Source organism: Thalassophryne amazonica, chromosome 5 (genome assembly GCF_902500255.1).
Source record: "Thalassophryne amazonica chromosome 5, fThaAma1.1, whole genome shotgun sequence".
Classification (NCBI taxonomy): domain Eukaryota; kingdom Metazoa; phylum Chordata; class Actinopteri; order Batrachoidiformes; family Batrachoididae; genus Thalassophryne; species Thalassophryne amazonica.
Window position 1 is genome coordinate 48,474,741 of NC_047107.1, and position 18,314 is coordinate 48,493,054.

An 18,314-nucleotide genomic window follows, 5' to 3' on the forward strand; every position below is an offset into this window, starting at 1 on the left:
AAAACTTGCACTGTGCACAGTTTCTCCAATCACAGCCAGAGAAGCCTATAACTTCTGGGTTGTCTGGGTGTCTTTGCTCACTCTTCTCCTTCTTGCACAGTCACTCAGTTTTTGAGAACTGTCTACTCCACACAGATTTACCAGAGTGCCATATTGTTTGTATTTTAAAAAAAAAATAAATGTAAATAAAGTCCAAGACATATTCAGTGACTTGGAAATGTTCATGTATCCATCCCGACTTGTCTGAAGAAAACTGTCAATAAAACAGATTATTTACAGGTATTATACCAAAGGGGCTGATTACTTATGCAACCCATCACCTTGGCTTTTATATTTTTAATAAATTTATATCAAGTTGTAGAGATTTACTTTCAGTTTGATTTTAAGGAAGATAATTTAATTTTTACATATATATATATTGAGAAGCCTGGTTTACTGTATTTGAAATGCCATAAACAAATTAAAATGTGAAATACCAAGGGGCTGAATACTTTTGCAAGCCACTGTACATGACTGTGGCCTCCAGCTGGATGACTGATTAACCCCCCCACAATGCCTTAGACACCAGGGTGAACATCCTGACTCTACTGTACAGCCACCAAATGTGCATTTATCACCACTGAAAATAAGTGGGGGCAGGGGGTCAGCATTTCATATCATCTTACCTCAAACATTTAAATCTCACTAAGATTATTATTATATTGTCTTTCCTGTCAGGAGAAATTTGACCACCAGATTGTTGGTGAAGACTATTTGAACCAGATTTGGTGATGTTGACAGCAGCAGAATTGATGCGAAACATCAGCTGAAGAATGCATTTAGTGTTCTTAATTTTGATATTTTGTCAGTAATCTACAGTTTGTATATTATACATCAAAAGTATTATTTGCACTAAATGTAATGCAGTTTGACAATGTTCTGTAAATTAAAATTGTTTGACAACACTTTGTAATTTTGTAGTTTGAATGGCATTTCCGTCTAGACACACACAACATACCTGTAGTTTGTGCTTTCTTGGGATTGGTTAGAACATCACATTGTAGGTTATTACCATTGTTGTATTATTCATTGGTTGTTACCTATTTACAGCTGAGTGGACTGGGGCAGTGCAGATGAAGTGTCTTGTCCAAAGACAGACAGACTGAAACACACACATGGAAGCAAACCCCAGTTGGTAGTTCCAGTCCTATTAAGAACAGAACTCATAAGTCCTATATAGGCGCTGAGGTCCATTAGTGTTGGTGCTTATCCCCAGATTCTTTTATAGCATGAAACGGATGAGAATCTATACCTCACCCTTGATGGGACATTCGTTCAACTCCGGTCATTTGCCCAACCAAGGCCAGTACCCACTTACAGCTTGGAGGGGTGAGACAGTGCAGATACAGGGTCTTGTCCAAGGACACAGTGTATAAAACCCTGGTCTACATATTGCACCCAAAGTCCTTATCCCACTGAGCTACAAGCTCTACAATCATACAAAACCCTCTGTCGTAGTGAAATGTAAAAAGTGTCCAGTATGAAATGAGTATTCTCAATTGTACAAAAAAAAAAAAACCCTAGCTTGTAAAATATTGCCGAAGTTGTAACTTTTCCGACACCCCACAACATTAACATGAGGTTTGAACCCTCCATCATCGCGGTGGGAAAAAAATGGCTGCAAAACTGGCATGAAGTATTTTGTGGTGGTGGGGGTAAATTGTCCGGGGTCCAAATGATAGCATCAGAGCTTTAAATGTATTGAACAACTTGGCACAGGTGATGCCAAAGTTCGTAGTTTACACATGTTGAAATGGTAGAGGAACTGTTGAAACTTGTAATTTATTTAACATAGTTTTATATAAATATGCATCATCTTTACATTCGGCGATTTAAAGTACTTTTCATCAAATGTTAAAATATCAAGATTTACATAATAAATTATGGTTTCAACTAACAGGTCTTCAAATTCAACATGTAAAGTCTGGTGTGTTGTTGAAGCGGTATCAAACAGCTTCTACATATAGGATGCAGGTCTCACAATGACTGAAGAGGACATGATCAGTATCCTGAGCAAAAAGCGTCTTCAGTCAGGATGCAAACCGCAAAAATCTAGTAGCTGCACATCAAGTAGTTTTTCATAGTCTTTGTGCATTTTCTACAAGGGAAAAAAGTGCAGAGTCACTCATCCAAATCTGTGCTTGTCAGTCCGCCCACCTAAGCAAAGTTCTCAGAGAAAACATTTGTACAGTAATCATAACCAGTGTCAAAAGTGCCTTTAACAAGAGTGAGTGTCTCTGCTCTTCATCCACAAGTCTACAAACTGTCTCTTCTCACATCACTGTACAGTAACCAGGGCTTCAGGGTTGTGTCGGGGCAACGTACCAACCCGTTCCGTTAGCATGAACGTCTCTCACATCTGTGTGTGTTTGGTTTCTGTAGCTCCTGATCAGTAAAGTCTGTTAGCAGGAATCTTTCCTCTGTATTGGTGACTGCTACTTGGCTTATATTCTTGTTTCATCAGCGCCCACACTGCCACCACAAGTTTATTGTAAACATTTCTCATGTAGAACCCCGAAAACAGCCGCAAACCTCAAAATCATCATCCATTCCAGTCAGCAGATTAAAATAAATGTCTCAGTCCTTTCCTCATAGTTGAGCTCTTTGTGCAGGTCATGGAAATAGTTGACGTGTAAATATACGGTGAGGAAAATAAGTATTTGAACACGCTGTGATTTTGCAAGTTCTCCCACTTAGAAATCATGGAGGAGTCTGAAATTTTCGTCTTATGTGCATGTCCACTGTGAGAGACATAATCTAAAAAAAAAAAAAATCCGGAAATCACAATGTATGATTTTTTTTTTTTATATAATTTATTTGTATGTTACTACTGCAAATAAGTATTTGAACACCTACCAACCAGCAAGAATTCTGGCCCACACAGACCTGTTAATTTTTCTATAAGAAGCCCTCTTATTCTGCACTCTTTACCTGTATTAATTGCACCTCTTTGAACTTGTTACCTGTATAAAAGACACCTGTTCACACACTCAATCAATCACACTCCAACTTGTCCACCATAGCCAAGACTAAAGAGCTGTCTAAGGACACCAGGGACAAAACTGTAGACTTGCACAAGGCTGGGATGGACTCCAGGACAACAGGCAAGCAGCTTGGTAGAAGACAACAACTGCTATGATTATTTATTAGAAAGTGGAAGAAACACAAGATGACTGTCTCCTTCGGTCTGGGATTCCATGCAAGATCTTACTTTGTGGGGTAAGGATGAATCTGAGAAAGCTCAGAACTACACAGGACCTGGTCAATGACCTGAAGAGAGCTGGGACCACAGTCACAAAGATTACATTAGTAACACATGATGCTGTCATGGTTTAAAATCCTGCAGGGCAGCAAGGTTCCCCTGCTCAAGATAGCACATGTCCAGGCCCGTTTGAAGTTCACCAGTGACCATCTGGATGATCCAGAGGAGGCATGGGAGGAGGTCATGTGGTCAGATGAGACCAGAATAGAGCTTTTTGAAATCAACTCCACTTACCATGTTTAGAGGATGAGAACAACCCCAAGAAAACCATCCCAACTGTGAAGCATGGGGGTGGAAACATCATACTCTGGGGGTGCTCTTCTGCAAAGGGGACAGGACAACTGAGCCGTATTGAAGGGAGGATGGATGGGGTCATGTATTGTGAGATTTTGGCAAACAACCTCCTTCCCTCAGTGAGAGCATTGAAGATGGGTCATGGCTGGGTATTCCAGCATGACAATGACCCCAAATACACAGCCAGGGCAACTAAGGAGGGGCTCCGTAAGAAGCATTTCAAGGCCATGGAGTGGCCTGGCCAGTCTCCAGACCTGAACTCAACAGAAAATCTTTGGAGTGAGCTGAAACTCAAAACCTTTGGAGAAGATCTGTATGGAGGAGTGGACCAAAATCCCTGTTGCAGTGTGTGAAAACCTGGTGAAAAACTACAGGAAACGTTTGACCTCTGTAATTGCAAACAAAGGCTACTGTACCAAATATTAACACTGATTTTCACAGGTGTTGAAATACTTATTTGCAGCAGTAACATACAAATAAATTATTAAAAAATCATACATTGTGATTTCCGGATTTTTCTTTTTTTTTTTTTTTAAAGATTATGTCTCTCACCGTGGACATGCACCTAAGATGAAAATTTCAGACCCCTCCATGATTTCTAAGTGGGAGAACTTGCAAAATTGCAGGGTGTTGAAATACTTATTTTCCTCACTGTAAATCTGTATGGCTCTACATTAACACATGCTCTAAGAAGCGACACAGTTCAGCCCGATGTGATGGAATGTTGCATGGTTCCTGCAGCCGTCCCACACTATGACGCTGTTGGTGTCTTTTTTTTTTTTAAATCAGTCATCCAGCGAACAGTCTTGATGTGTTGGAGGAAAACGTTTGGATGTAGCAGCACTGGAAGGGGAGTCAGTTGCCAGTCCAATGGAGTGTGTGGTGATTGATGACTGGCAGGAGTAAATGAAAGCCAAAAAGCTTCACTGTAGGGTATATAGGGAGAGAAAAAAGAGAAATCAATGAGAACTCCCTCATAAACGTCATATTTACTGTAAAAAAAGAATTTAAACCTCATGGATATCCATCTCCCAAACCCAGGTGAGAATATCAATTGCAGTTTTACGGTGTGCCCAAGTTCGGTCCTCAAGATCTACCTTCCTGAGACTCTTAGTTGTCTCCCTGTTCCATCACACCTGGATCCAATGAAAGGTGCATTAGCAGGCTTTTAATGAGCCTTTCATTGGATTCAGGTGTGTTGGAACAGGAAGACAGTCTCAGGAAGGTAGATCTCGAGGACCAAACTTGGTCAGCGGTGTCAGTGCCAGATGTGATGATATGATGTGTGAAAAAAATAAACACAAGGTGTACATGGTACAACTTCTACACAACTGGGGCAACCTGGTAATGTTACGGCATGTACAACAAGGTTAAGTGCTAGGTGGCCTGGGGAAATTCTAACATGTTGACAATAAGCCTTTTTCAGCATCTCGGGCTGATGGGAAGGCATTGGGACAAGCAAATGCATGTGCTTGATGGCAGATGCGTAATCAACGTAATATCGCTCACTACTGCGTGTGGTAAATGGCATTTCTCATCAAAAGTAAGCATAATAAAAATGATAAAAAGCACTGACAGCTGCGCACATGGCTTTCTTTGTCCCAATACCTGCCGACCAGAAATGCGCACCGCGTATGCGTGCTGGTAATGCTGAAAAGGCTTATTGTGCCATGGTGGAAACAAGCCCACAACAATGACTGAATATCCCAGGTCACCGCGGATACCTTTCCGGACCCTCAAAGGTTTTATAAGGTAAGGACACCGTTTCAAACCATGAGCGTCCAGGATGCTTATATGTGAAAGTGAGAAGGCAGGTTAATATGTGAACAGGTTTATAGAACTCACTAAGTAGACATCAAGGACAGATCCGTCATCGCGGTCAATGTCCACGTCCACTGTGCTCTGCTCTGACATGAGACAGATGGCACTGTCCTCCAGGGTAAACGTAGAACTGGATGCCACATCATCTCTAGCAGACGAAAGAAGTTTCACATTAATCCAGACTGGAAGTATAGTACTGCCACACCAGTATTAACATACATAAAACAGATTACTATCACAATATAACTTGAGACATTTTTACATCATACTGCTTAGGTCTTCATTAGAATTTATATAATGGCTGGACTGCTGGAGTAACTTCAGGATAACTCTGTGAATGTCCTTGAGTGGCCCAACCAGAGCCCAGACCTGAATATGATTGAACATCTGGAGAGATCTGAAAATGGCTGTGCACCGACGCTCCCCATCCAACCTGATGGAGCTTGAGAGGTGCTGTAAAGAGGAATGGGCAACACTGCCCAAAAATAGGTGCAAGTTTGTGGAATTATATTCAAGAAGACTTGAGGCTGTAATTTCCGCCAAAGATGCATCAACAAAGTATTCATGGTTTTTTCATGGTAGGGTCTGTAATCAGTGTAGAGAAATGATCATTTTCCTGACAAACACCCCCAAAACAATGGCCACTCTGAAGGACCGATAAGGGAATCATTAAGCAAGAAGGTTATTGATGTCTGGATCAAATCATTTCTTAAGGATAACCGAAAAGAACCGGTTCTTGACACACAACCCTAATAGCAACATGCTTTTTTTTTTTTAAATATAAAACTCACATTAAAGACTCAAGATTATTTTAAACACCTAAATACATATTTGGTTGAACTCAGCTCCATAATGATGCAATGTTGCAAACAAGTTGCCGCAAACGCTTGTTTACACTGACAATGAAATCTCGGCCTCCCCAGCGAGAACTTGATTACGCGTGAGATTTGACACCGTAAAGGCATCTATTGAGCAAACGGTGTGAATACTTATGTACATGCGATTTGTTAGTTTTTATTTTTAATAAATTAGCAAAAAATTTTAAAAGCTTTTTTCATGTTGTCATTATGGGGTGTTGTGAGTAGAATTTTGGGGGGTGGGGAATAAATTTACTCTATTTTGGAATAAGGCTGTAACATAACAAAATGTGGACAAAGTGGAGAGCGGTAAATACCTTCCAGGTGCACCATATATAGTCATCGCTGCACAGCACATCCTATTTTGTCCTTCTGCATCACCAAGTTAAAGCCCCCAGTTAAATATTTATGAGATTAGTGGATATAACAATGTCAATGCAGCAGCCGTTGTCTGAACATGCCCGGGCAAGCCTCAGAACCCAACACTGGGACAGCAAACCCAACAAAACCTGAATATTCTGAAGTACTTTACAAGTCTGAAGGTAAACAAACTGATTTTCTTGGAAAAGGCTGGTCAAAAACTGGAACAGAAATCCATCAGCTGGAGGGCAAACGAGCAAATAAAAATAATGTGGGTTGAGTGACGAAACTAAAGATAGTTATGATACATTGTTTCCTCTCTTCTGTTTTTTCCATGTATAATATTTGTGTTAGATAATATCTGTGCTAATTCTTTATTTTATATTAGCCATCAAGTATTTGTGTTATTTGTTTGTAAGTTCTGAGAAATATAAGTTAAGTTTTACTTCATGTGTCCAAGTTTCAGACACAGGGAGATCTTCCCCTGTTGGTGAGAGCCAGTAACATTAGAAATGCGAGACTAAAGCACACCTATTGTTAACACCCACAAGGTATAAAGTGTTATATGACTCATTTTAGGGGCTTCTCACAAGATGGACACTGTCTGTGAGGGTCCCAGGCCTGGTTTTTAACGTGACCTTTAATAAACTCAAAATGAGGAATACAATGGTTTGGTTTTTGGTAAGGGGCAGAATCTTTCATAAAAGAACATGGTAAAAAATAACATTTGTCTGTGTGGATTTTTCCTTGTTATTTATCCTCTGATGACTGGCAAATCTTTTTGTCGCTACTTTCTGATCAAGCGAAAACGCGAACCGGCTCACAGTTGATCCTTTAGTTATTACACATCGATCAGCTCAACCTCCTGCTCTTGGATCAGTTCATCCTAATCCTTACTGGATTACGCCATTGTTTGATTGGCTGACTATGTTCATAGTAGCCATTCCCAAATTTAAGGCCCACCTTCAAATCTGTAAATCATTCGGGTCCCACACAAGCCTTTAACCATATTTTTGACTGACACATGAGACTAAGATGCCATGTTTCCATATATGAAACAAAACATTGTGACTACTGACCGGTGTGGTAAATAACAGTGATTATGTGATTCCAGTGGCATCTCTCAGTGGGTGGGATGTATTAGACAAAAAAGTTAACATTTTGTCCTTGTATTTGATGTGTTGGAAGGAGGAAAAATGGGGACACATAAATATATATGTGTAACTTTAATGACGGCCAAACTGATGCACAGACAACTGAGTCAGAACATCTCCAAAACTACAGGCTTTGAAGGATGTTCCCGGTGTCGCCGACCAAACGGTCCCCCCTAAAAATTGGTCCACCCTGCCTTCATTGCACATGCGTCATTAGCCGCGATTCACGGATTATCACCTCGTTTCTGCTTCAAACTGCACTCCAGTCATCATCTATCTCAGTGACAAATATCTGACGGTTTTGTACAACAATCATTTCAACATAAATTCAACATTATTTCTTCAGAAAAGATGTAGGAAGCGATCAGAGTGCTGTGGCTACACGAGCTGCTAGCTGATGCCTTCACCATGCGTTGGCCATTTCAAAGCGTCACAGAGTATCGCCTCGTTTCTGCTTAAAACCGACTTTAGAATGATTTAAGAGGTTTTAGTTTGTCATCTGATGGTTAATAATCCCATTAATCCATTTGATCACTTTGGGTGAAGAGACTGTCTTAGACGAGCAGCTGAGCTCCAAAATGATGCATGCACAGTGGAGGCAGGGTGGACCATGTTTTAGGGGCGGACCGTTCGGTCTGTGACACCGGGCTGTAGTGGTCAGTGCCTGCCAAAAGTGGTCCGAGGAAGGAAAACTGGTTAATCACCCACAGGGTCATAGGACGCCGAGTCTCACTGATGCGCGTGAGGAGAAAAGGGTGGCCCTTGTAATCCATTCCAACATGATCTGATCTGCTGCTAACGTTTTCATGCCAGATACCACAGCACAATATCTGATGGGTCAAGGGAGTTTCGGCTGCAAAAACGGGACCTACACAACATTTGGCAGTGGTCACAATGTTATGGCTGATCGGTGTATATATATACGAGGGCTGTCAATAAAGTAACGGTCCTTTTTATTTTTTTCAAAAACTATATGGATTTCATTCATATGTTTTTACGTCAGACATGCTTGAACCCTCATGCGCATGCGTGAGTTTTTCCACGCCTGTCGGTGACGTCATTCGCCTGTGAGCACTCCTTGTGGGAGGAGTCGTCCAGCCCCTCGTCGGAATTCCTTTGTCTGAGAAGTTGCTGAGAGACTGGCGCTTTGTTTGATCAAAATTTTTTCTAAACCTGTGAGACACATCGAAGTGGACACGGTTCGAAAAATTAAGCTGGTTTTCAGTGAAAATTTTAACGTCTGAGAGATTTTGAGGTGAGACTGTCGCTTTAAGGACTTTTCACGGTGCGAGACGTCGCTCAGCGCTCTCAGGCGGCGTCATCAGCCTGTTCAAGCTGAAAACCTCCACATTTCAGGCTCTATTGATCCAGGATGTCGTGAGAGAACAGAGAAGTTTCAGAAGAAGTCGGTTTCAGCATTTTATCCGGATATTCCACTGTTAAAGGAGATTTTTTTAATGAAAGACGTGCGGATGTGTCCGCGCGTCGGGACGCAGCCGACGCGGTGCGGCGGCACAGGAAAAACACCTCTGTTGAAAGCCTTAAGGACAAGTTGGAACATGTCCTGCCTGTTAAACAATTTCTCATATACTCACTCCACTGAAAGCCATCAAAAGCCGCCAGGATTTTACAAATGGTTATCAACACGGAGGTGTTTTTCCTGTGCCGCCGCACCGCGTCGGCTGCGTCCCGACGCGCGGATCCGTCCGCACGTCTTTCATTAAAAAAATCTCCTTTAACAGTGGAATATCCGGATAAAATGCTGAAACCGACTTCTTCTGAAACTTCTCTGTTCTCTCACGATGTCCTGGATCAATAGAGCCTGAAATGTAGAGGTTTTCAGCTTGAACAGGCTGATGACGCCGCCTGAGAGCGCTGAGCGACGTCTCGCACCGTGAAGTCCTTAAAGCGACAGTCTCACCTCAAAATCTCTCATCAAACGTTAAAATTTTCACTGAAAACCAGTTTAATTTTTCGAACCGTGTCCACTTCGATGTGTCTCACAGGTTTAGAAAAAATTTTGATCAAACAACGCGCCAGTCTCTCAGCAACTTCTCAGACAAAGGAATTCCGACGAGGGGCTGGATGACTCCTCCCACAAGGAGTGCTCACAGGCGAATGACGTCACCGACAGGCGTGGAAAAACTCACGCATGCGCACGAGGGTTCAAGCATGTCTGACGTAAAAACATATGAATGAAATTCATATAGTTTTTGAAAAAAATAAAAAGGACCATTACTTTATTGACAGCCCTCGTATATATATATATATATATATATATATATATATATATATATATATATATATATATATATTTTTTTTTAAGATTAGGCTTAAAACTTTCCTTTTGCTAAAGCTTATAGTTAGGGCTGGATCAGGTGACCCTGAACCATCCCTTAGTTATGCTGCTATAGACGTAGACTGCTGGGGGGTTCCCATGATGCACTGTTTCTTTCTCTTTTTGCTCTGTATGCACCACTCTGCATTTAATCATTAGTGATCAATCTCTGCTCCCCTCCACAGCATGTCTTTTTCCTGGTTCTCTCCCTCAGCCCCAACCAGTCCCAGCAGAAGACTGCCCCTCCCTGAGCCTGGTTCTGCTGGAGGTTTCTTCCTGTTAAAAGGGACTTTTTCCTTCCCACTGTAGCCAAGTGCTTGCTCACAGGGGGTCGTTTTGACCGTTGGGTTTACATAATTATTGTATGGCCTTGCCTTACAATATAAAGCGCCTTGGGGCAACTGTTTGTTGTGATTTGGCGCTATATAAAAAAATTGATTGATTGATTGATTGATATATATTGATTGATTGATTGATATACATATATATCTATATATATCGCATTAACACAGCAGATAAATGACAATTTATTTCCCATGTTTTGTTTTATTACTATTATTTCTTCATAAATTTAATCAGTAACTTTGAACTTTATTACAAAATTGAAAAACAGACTTTCAAATTTACAGTATTTTAATTGACCTCTCATGGTCCGTTAGTGGGCTGCAGCCCCCCTGCAGTACCTACACTTTGAGAATCACTGTGTTTGAGATTTCCTCCATGTACTGAGTGCAGAGCAGTAATGCACTGAAGAGACATTCATTAAGATTCAGTTCGTCATATGTGTACTTAGACAGCATGATGGTCTAGTGGTTAAGCAGTGGGCTTGAGACCGCAGGATCCTTGGTTCAAACCCCCATCTGGCCGCAAAATCACTAAGGGCCCTTGTGCAAGGTCCTTAATCCCAAGTTGCTCCCAGTGTGTAGTGAGCACCTTGCATGGCAGCACCCTGACACCAGTGTGTGAGTGGGTGATATAGATGGAAAAGTGATATAATATAAATACAGACCATTTGCCAAAATTAATTCTAAAATGTACGGTGTGGTACTATCTGCTCAGATTGAACCAAAATGCTGCCAAACTGATTGATACACATGCACACAGACACACACCGAGTCAAAGCAACCTAAAAGCTTCTCAAGACAAAGAAATGGCCAAATCAGCCCCCTGACCGCAACCCATCCGAGCATGCTTTCGCCACCTGAAGACTCACTGATGGCAGAAAAACCCACAAACCAGCAACAGCCGAAGAAAGCACTAGTAAAGGTCTAGCATCTCAAGGGAAAAAACAGTATTTGGTGATGTCCATGGGTTCCAGACTTCAGGCAGTGACTGACTGCAAAAGATTTTCATCCAAGTATAAACAATAATCCATATATTTATGTGTTTGTCAAATTACTTTTGGCCTCTGAAAATGGGGGAATTAAAAAGCTTAATGTGATATTTTGATTAAAATGTCTGAATTCAAGCTGAAAGTCTAAACTTCAGTGACATCTTGTTTCAGTTCAGCTCCACTGTGGTGGTGCACAGAGGCAAAAATTCTAAAAAATTGTCTCTGTACAAACAGACCCAACTGTATCATGACAAATGTCTGGTGTTAATGGTCTTGTGGAGTTATGCACTTGAGTTTTCTAGTTTTATTTATTTATTTAAAAGCACTTGCTTCATAAAGAAGAAGTAAGTTCTGTATAGGCCCTGACTCCAACCAACGCCGGTGCTTATTCCCAGATTCCGTTGCATGAAACGGACTGAGACACCAGTCTGATGCAGGCTGCTTCCTCAGCGAAGCCTGGTACCCATGAACAGCTGAGTAGACTGGGACAATGCAAATGAATTGTCTTACCCAAGGACATAGACAGGAACTGTGACCAGGACTCAAACCCAGGTCTTCATAATGGTATCCTTATGCCAATGAGCTACGAAACTTAAAAAATAAAGTTATTCCATTAATTGTCAATATTATCCATCAGAGGTGGGATGAAGTCACTGTCAAGTCATTCTCAAGTCATCAATCTGCAAGTCCTAAATCAAGTCTCAAGTCAGCTTGCAAACAACTGGATGTCATTATGACTTTAGACTTGACTTGGACTTGCTGAATCATGACTTGAGAGTGACTTGACGGTGACTTCGTCCCACCTCTGCTATGCATTTTGAAGTCTTTAAGAAATCATCTGTATTTGTTTATGTGCATATCACTTTAAATGAAAAGGAGTTGCTGCTCTCTGAACCCTTACACCCTTTTTCAGCTGCACCAATCCCCCAGTTTATGGCAATTATGGTCAGAACTCATAGCTGGAAGTCAAATATACATTATTTCCAACCTTCTGGTGTTTGAGCTACTGCAGTTGCAGAACATGGATAACTGTAGCGAGGACATTTTGTTTTTTGTTTGTTTGTTTTAGGCTAGATACATCTGTATCTATAACGGTGATATCATGGTGTCTGTGACATATCACGTACTTGGCCTCAACTGAACCTACCCGAACTCCTGATGTGGAATACTGACTAAAAGGTGCATTTTACCTGATTTTTCTGACTTGGAGGTCAGGATTTCTCACCATTAAGTTGGGCTGTAAGTGCATGTCATATAACATGCAAACCCAGTTCACTGGTGTGTTTTACAGAGTAAGCAGGAGTCTAGATATGACGTTCCGTTATATTTATCAGAGTTCTAAAACATGTCTTTTCTAGCCTCATTTTGTTTATAGCCACATAGTTTCTACAAGCACAGTCACAGAATTGTGGGAATATGGGGTTGTTTGACATGAAACTCAACCATATATAAGTGTAAAATGTAGACTAAAATCTGATTGCGCATTATATGACTCATGAGCGAGAATCTGTTTTTGCACACCACACCCAAAGATAGTTACTTGCCAAAAGAAAAAGTTCAGTATTTTAATAAATGTTCCCTGAAATAATAAGATTTCATCTAACCCCTATTTGTTATAGATATGAACCAGATCAACAGTATCCCGCCCTCACAGCACTCCCGCTATCATGCTATTGTGTGTTTGCAGCATAGGAAGTGTACAAGCTGCATGTTGTTAGGTCAGCTGCTCCATGACGCACGTCACCAATAAGACCTTGTGATGTAAGGGAACAGATAAGACAAATGTATGAATGTGTGTGTCATGAGCGAGGCACATTTGAATTCCTGCTTTCTGGCCCTTAAAACCAGAATAAAGTTGAATAACCCCACAAAACAATAAACACAAAAGCCTGTGTCATACCTGTCTTCTGTTTGGTTATCCACACTGACAAAAATGGAGGAGGTGGAGATGGGTCCCATGGAGTAGCCCTCGTAATAAGACTGGTTGGCAGGGACCAGATCAGGGCACCGGTACAAACCGAACACAGCTGAGGAGAAAAGATTCAAAATCCTGTTACGTTGGGGGTGAAAAACAAATTCAAGTTTCCATTCTTCTTTTGAGAAAACATGACATTAGCCATAAGTTCCATTAACCAATCAGTATCATCAATGCAGCGTGATGTAGTGTGCTTCCAGTAAATAACTACTGGTGCGGTCATATAATTCGCCCTGTTAAGGTTTCAAATCCCGCAAAACTTCAAAGAGGTCGCTGCGCTGTGAGATCTCAGTAACATTGAGAACTGCATTGAGACGCTCTGATCACGCTGCACTTTAACCACTGCACACGGACAACACCATTAACATCGTAACATAAAACTATTTTTATATTGTGCCTAAAACTCTCATGAATATATTCTCTGGGATTATAGACGTTGTTATTGCGTTTGTTTTATGTAAACGTGAGAATCACAGGCTGTCTCTCTGTTAGTTTCAGTGGGAACTGCTGCGAGCTACACTCGCTTCCTGATCATGTCGTTCTGGGAGAAAGCAAAGTTTGCTCTTTAACGTCTTGATTATTGTTCTTTACAACACTGTTTGGGCTGGAAGCTTGGTGATGCAGCTAATGTGCTAATGTGGAGTTAATCGTAACAACTGTGCAACCGTACATCTGCAAGGTTAAACTATTTTAACAGCAGCAGCTTGAAGTTATCTGATGAACACACCCTTTTAGAATACATTATTTGTTCTCAAGTAAGTTTAAAAGGTAAATTTGTCAGGCTGCTACATACTAGCTAGCATGTGTGCTAACCAGGTACTAAACAATTACATGGAGTATATTTGCACAACTGGCTATTGTGATAAAACTGACTGCTAATTATACTCAACTCTTTTAGAACAGTTCAAAGGGAACATGGACACATGACACCAAAATTCTTCCTCACATGGTCCAAACCCACTTCCTTCTAATTTGATACTTTATTACTTTATTATCCTCTTGCACATCAAACAGAAAAGTCCTGTGTTGCTGCTGAAGTTCTTCTGACTTTCATCCTGATTCAGCTCATGATCTTTAATAAAACTGGTCATGGTTGGGCATGCGTGTTAATCGTTCATCAAAAGGGCTGCTAATAACAACGTAGTGTTTGTTTTTTGTTTGTCTTATCAACCCCAAATTTCATTTAGAGGCAGAAAAACCTTTTGAAATTTGAACTCAAGTACTGCGTTATGAGCCTCAAGTGTTCCTAAAAAGGTCTTTCATATCTCAAAACAAAGTACATTTCCAAGAAAATGATTATAATCTTTTAGGATTAGTGTTTCAAACCAGTCTTTTGTGTACCTTGTCCTTCCAAACTGGCGAGGCTGTGAGCTCCACCCAGTCTGTCCCGTCTGTCCTTCTCCACAATCCTCTCATCCGCCTGTGATGAAAGGATCTCCTGAGAGGATGACTTCAGAGTGGGTATAGAAGTTCGAGTCCTCTTTGAAGGTGAAAATCGAAATGCTGAAGAGCAAAAACAAAAAAGGCATGATTCAGAAGAGGGGAGCCAGAGAAAGGTCAAGATTCAGGGATAGAGAGACAGAGAGAGTTGAGCAGAGAGGCATTTATCCTGTGTGAACCAACAATCAATAATATATCAGCGCTCTGGCTCCAAAATCAGCAGTGAATTTAATACACATAATGTCAGTCCTTATTCTGCCTCTCAAGCAGAGCATGAAGTCAAATCATTTCTTGTCTTCTCCTCACACCACTCGGTGGGGCTAACAGTGCCTTTAACGTCAGGCCGAGTATGGCAGCACCAGAGTACCCCAGGGCACGGTGCTGGCTCCTCTTCTCTTCACCCTGTATACCTCTGACTTCTGATACAACTTTGAGCTGTGTCACATCCAGATGTTCACAGAGAGGAGACGTACAGGAGCCTAGTGAAGGACTTTGCTACCAGGTGCCACACAAACCATCTTCAGCTCAACACCTCAAAGACAAAGGAGCTGGTCACTGACTTTGTGAAGTCGAGACCAAGTCCGCGACCAGTTCTGATCGAGGGAGCTAAGGTGGAGACTGTGGATTCCTACAAGTACCTCAAGCTGTGGCTGGACAGCAAACTGAACTGGACAACCCACACCAACCACCTGTACAGGAAGGGACAGAGTAGACTGTACTTTCTGAAGAGGCTGCAGTTGTTTAACATCTGTAGGAAACGCTTGTGGATGTTCTGTCAGTCCATAGTAGCCAGCAACCTCTTTTACACCATGGTGTGCTGGGGGGGACAGCACATCCAAGATGGACACATCCAGGCTGTACAAACTGATTAGGCGGGCTGGCTCTGTGGTTGGCATGAAGTTGGACTCTCTGGTGACGGTGGCAGAGAAGAGAACACTGGACAAATTGCTGGACATTAAGCAACCAAATCAAAATCAAATCAATTTTATTTATATAGCGCCAAATCACAACAAACAGTTGCCCCAAGGCGCTTTATATTGTAAGGCAAGGCCATACAATAATTATGGAAAAACCCCAACGGTCAAAACGACCCCCTGTGAGCAAGCACTTGGCAACAGTGGGAAGGAAAAACTCCCTTTTAACAGGAAGAAACCTCCAGCAGAACCAGGCTCAGGGAGGGTCAGTCTTCTGAGGGAGAGAACCAGGAAAAAGACATGCTGTGGAAGACAGCAGAGATCAATCACTAATGATTAAATGCAGAGTGGTGCATACAGAGCAAAAAGAGAAAGAAACACTCAGTGCATCATGGGAACCCCCCAGCAGTCTAAGTCTATAGCAGCATAACCAAGGGATGGTTCAGGGTCACCTGATCCAGCCCTAACTATAAGCTTTAGGAAAAAGGAAAGTTTTAAGCCTAATCTTAAAAGTAGAGAGGGTGTCTGTCTCCCTGATCTGAATTGGGAGCTGGTTCCACAGGAGAGGAGCCTGAAAGCTGAAGGCTCTGCCTCCCATTCTACTCTTACAAACCCTAGGAACTACAAGTAAGCCTGCAGTCTGAGAGCGAAGCGCTCTATTGGGGTGATATGGTACTATGAGGTCCCTAAGATAAGATGGGACCTGATTATTCAAAACCTTATAAGTAAGAAAAATAAAATTTTAAATTCTATTCTAGAATTAACAGGAAGCCAATGAAGAGAGACCAATATGGGTGAGATATGCTCTCTCCTTCTAGTCCCTGTTAGCACTCTAGCCGCAGCATTTTGAATTAACTGAAGGCTTTTCAGGGAACTTTTAGGACAACCTGATAATAATGAATTACAATAGTCCAGCCTAGAGGAAATAAATGCATGAATTAGTTTTTCAGCATCACTCTGAGACAAGACCTTTCTAATTTTACAGATATTGCGCAAATGCAAAAAAGCAGTCCTACATATTTGTTTAATATGCGCATTGAATGACATATCCTGATCAAAAATGACTCCAAGATTTCTCACAGTATTACTAGAGGTCAGGGTAATGCCATCAGAGTAAGGATTGGTTAGACACCATGTTTCTAAGATTTGTGGGGCCAAGTACAATAACGTCAGTTTTATCTGAGTTTAAAAGCAAGAAATTAGAGGTCATCCATGTCTTTATGTCTGTAAGACAATCCTGCAGTTTAGCTAATTGGTGTGTGTCCTCTGGCTTCATGGATAGATAAAGCTAGGTATCATCTGCGTAGCAATGAAAATTTAAGCAATGCCGTCTAATAATACTGCCTAAGGGAAACATGTATAAAGTGAATAAAATTGGTCCTAGCACAGAACCTTGTGGAACTCCATAATTAACCTTAGTCTGTGAAGAAGATTCACCATTTACATGAACAAATTGTAATCTATTAGATAAATATGATTCAAACCACCGCAGCGCAGTGCCTTTAATACCTATGGCATGCTCTAATCTCTGTAATAAAATTTTATGGTCAACAGTATCAAAAGCAGCACTGAGGTCTAACAGAACAAGCACAGAGATGAGTCCACTGTCTGAGGCCATAAGAAGATAATTTGTAACCTTCACTAATGCTGTTTCTGTACTATGATGAATTCTAAAACTTGACTGAAACTCTTCAAATAGACCATTCCTCTGCAGATGATCAGTTAGCTGTTTTACAACTACCCTTTCAAGAATTTTTGAGAGAAAAGGAAGGTTGGAGATTGGCCTATAATTAGCTAAGATAGCTGGGTCAAGTGATGGCTTTTTAAGTAATGGTTTAATTACTGCCACCTTAAAAGCCTGTGGTACATAGCCAACTAATAAAGATAGATTGATCATATTTAAGATCGAAGCATTAATTAATGGTAGGGCTTCCTTGAGCAGCCTGGTAGGAATGGGGTCTAATAGACATGTTGATGGTTTGGAGGAAGTAACTAATGAAAATAACTCAGACAGAACAATCGGAGAGAAGAGTCTAACCAAATACCGGCATCACTGAAAGCAGCCAAAGATAACGATACGTCTTTGGGATGGTTATGAGTAATTTTTTTCTCTAATAGTTAAAATGTTATTAGCAAAGAAAGTCATGAAGTCATTACTAGTTAAGTTAAAGGAATACTCGGCTCAATAGAGCTCTGACTCTTTGTCAGCCTGGCTACAGTGCTGAAAAGAAACCTGGGGTTCTTATTTTCTTCAATTAGTGATGAGTAGTAAGATGTCCTAGCTTTACGGAGGGCTTTTTTATAGAGCAACATACTCTTTTTCCAGGCTAAGTGAAGATCTTCTAAATTAGTGAGACGCCATTTCCTTTCCAACTTACGGGTTATCTGCTTTAAGCTGCGAGTTTGTGAGTTATACCATGGAGTCAGGCACTTCTGATTTAAAGCTCTCTTTTTCAGAGGAGCTACAGCATCCAAAGTTGTCTTCAATGAGGATGTAAAACTATTGACGAGATACTCTATCTCACTT

General features: G+C 41.1%; 1 protein-coding gene and 1 long non-coding RNA gene across 2 annotated transcripts in view; both read right to left on the reverse strand.

Moving 5' to 3' along the window:
- Nucleotides 1-1,796: 1,796 nt before the first annotated feature.
- LOC117510428 lies at nt 1,797-2,674 on the reverse strand. Its single transcript, XR_004560724.1, has 2 exons — nt 2,361-2,674; nt 1,797-2,295 (listed from the first exon to the last, which is right to left on the reverse strand). It is a non-coding gene; the product is annotated as an uncharacterized LOC117510428 (long non-coding RNA).
- Nucleotides 2,675-4,404: 1,730 nt separating this feature from the next.
- Nucleotides 4,405-18,314, reverse strand: part of pip5k1bb (phosphatidylinositol-4-phosphate 5-kinase, type I, beta b) — a 114,903-nt gene continuing 100,993 nt past the window's right edge. Inside the window, 4 exon segments of the mRNA XM_034170123.1 lie at nt 4,405-4,521; nt 5,441-5,564; nt 13,359-13,485; nt 14,775-14,936. Coding sequence (XP_034026014.1) covers nt 4,519-4,521; nt 5,441-5,564; nt 13,359-13,485; nt 14,775-14,936 — 416 coding nt within the window. The 3' untranslated portion in view covers nt 4,405-4,518.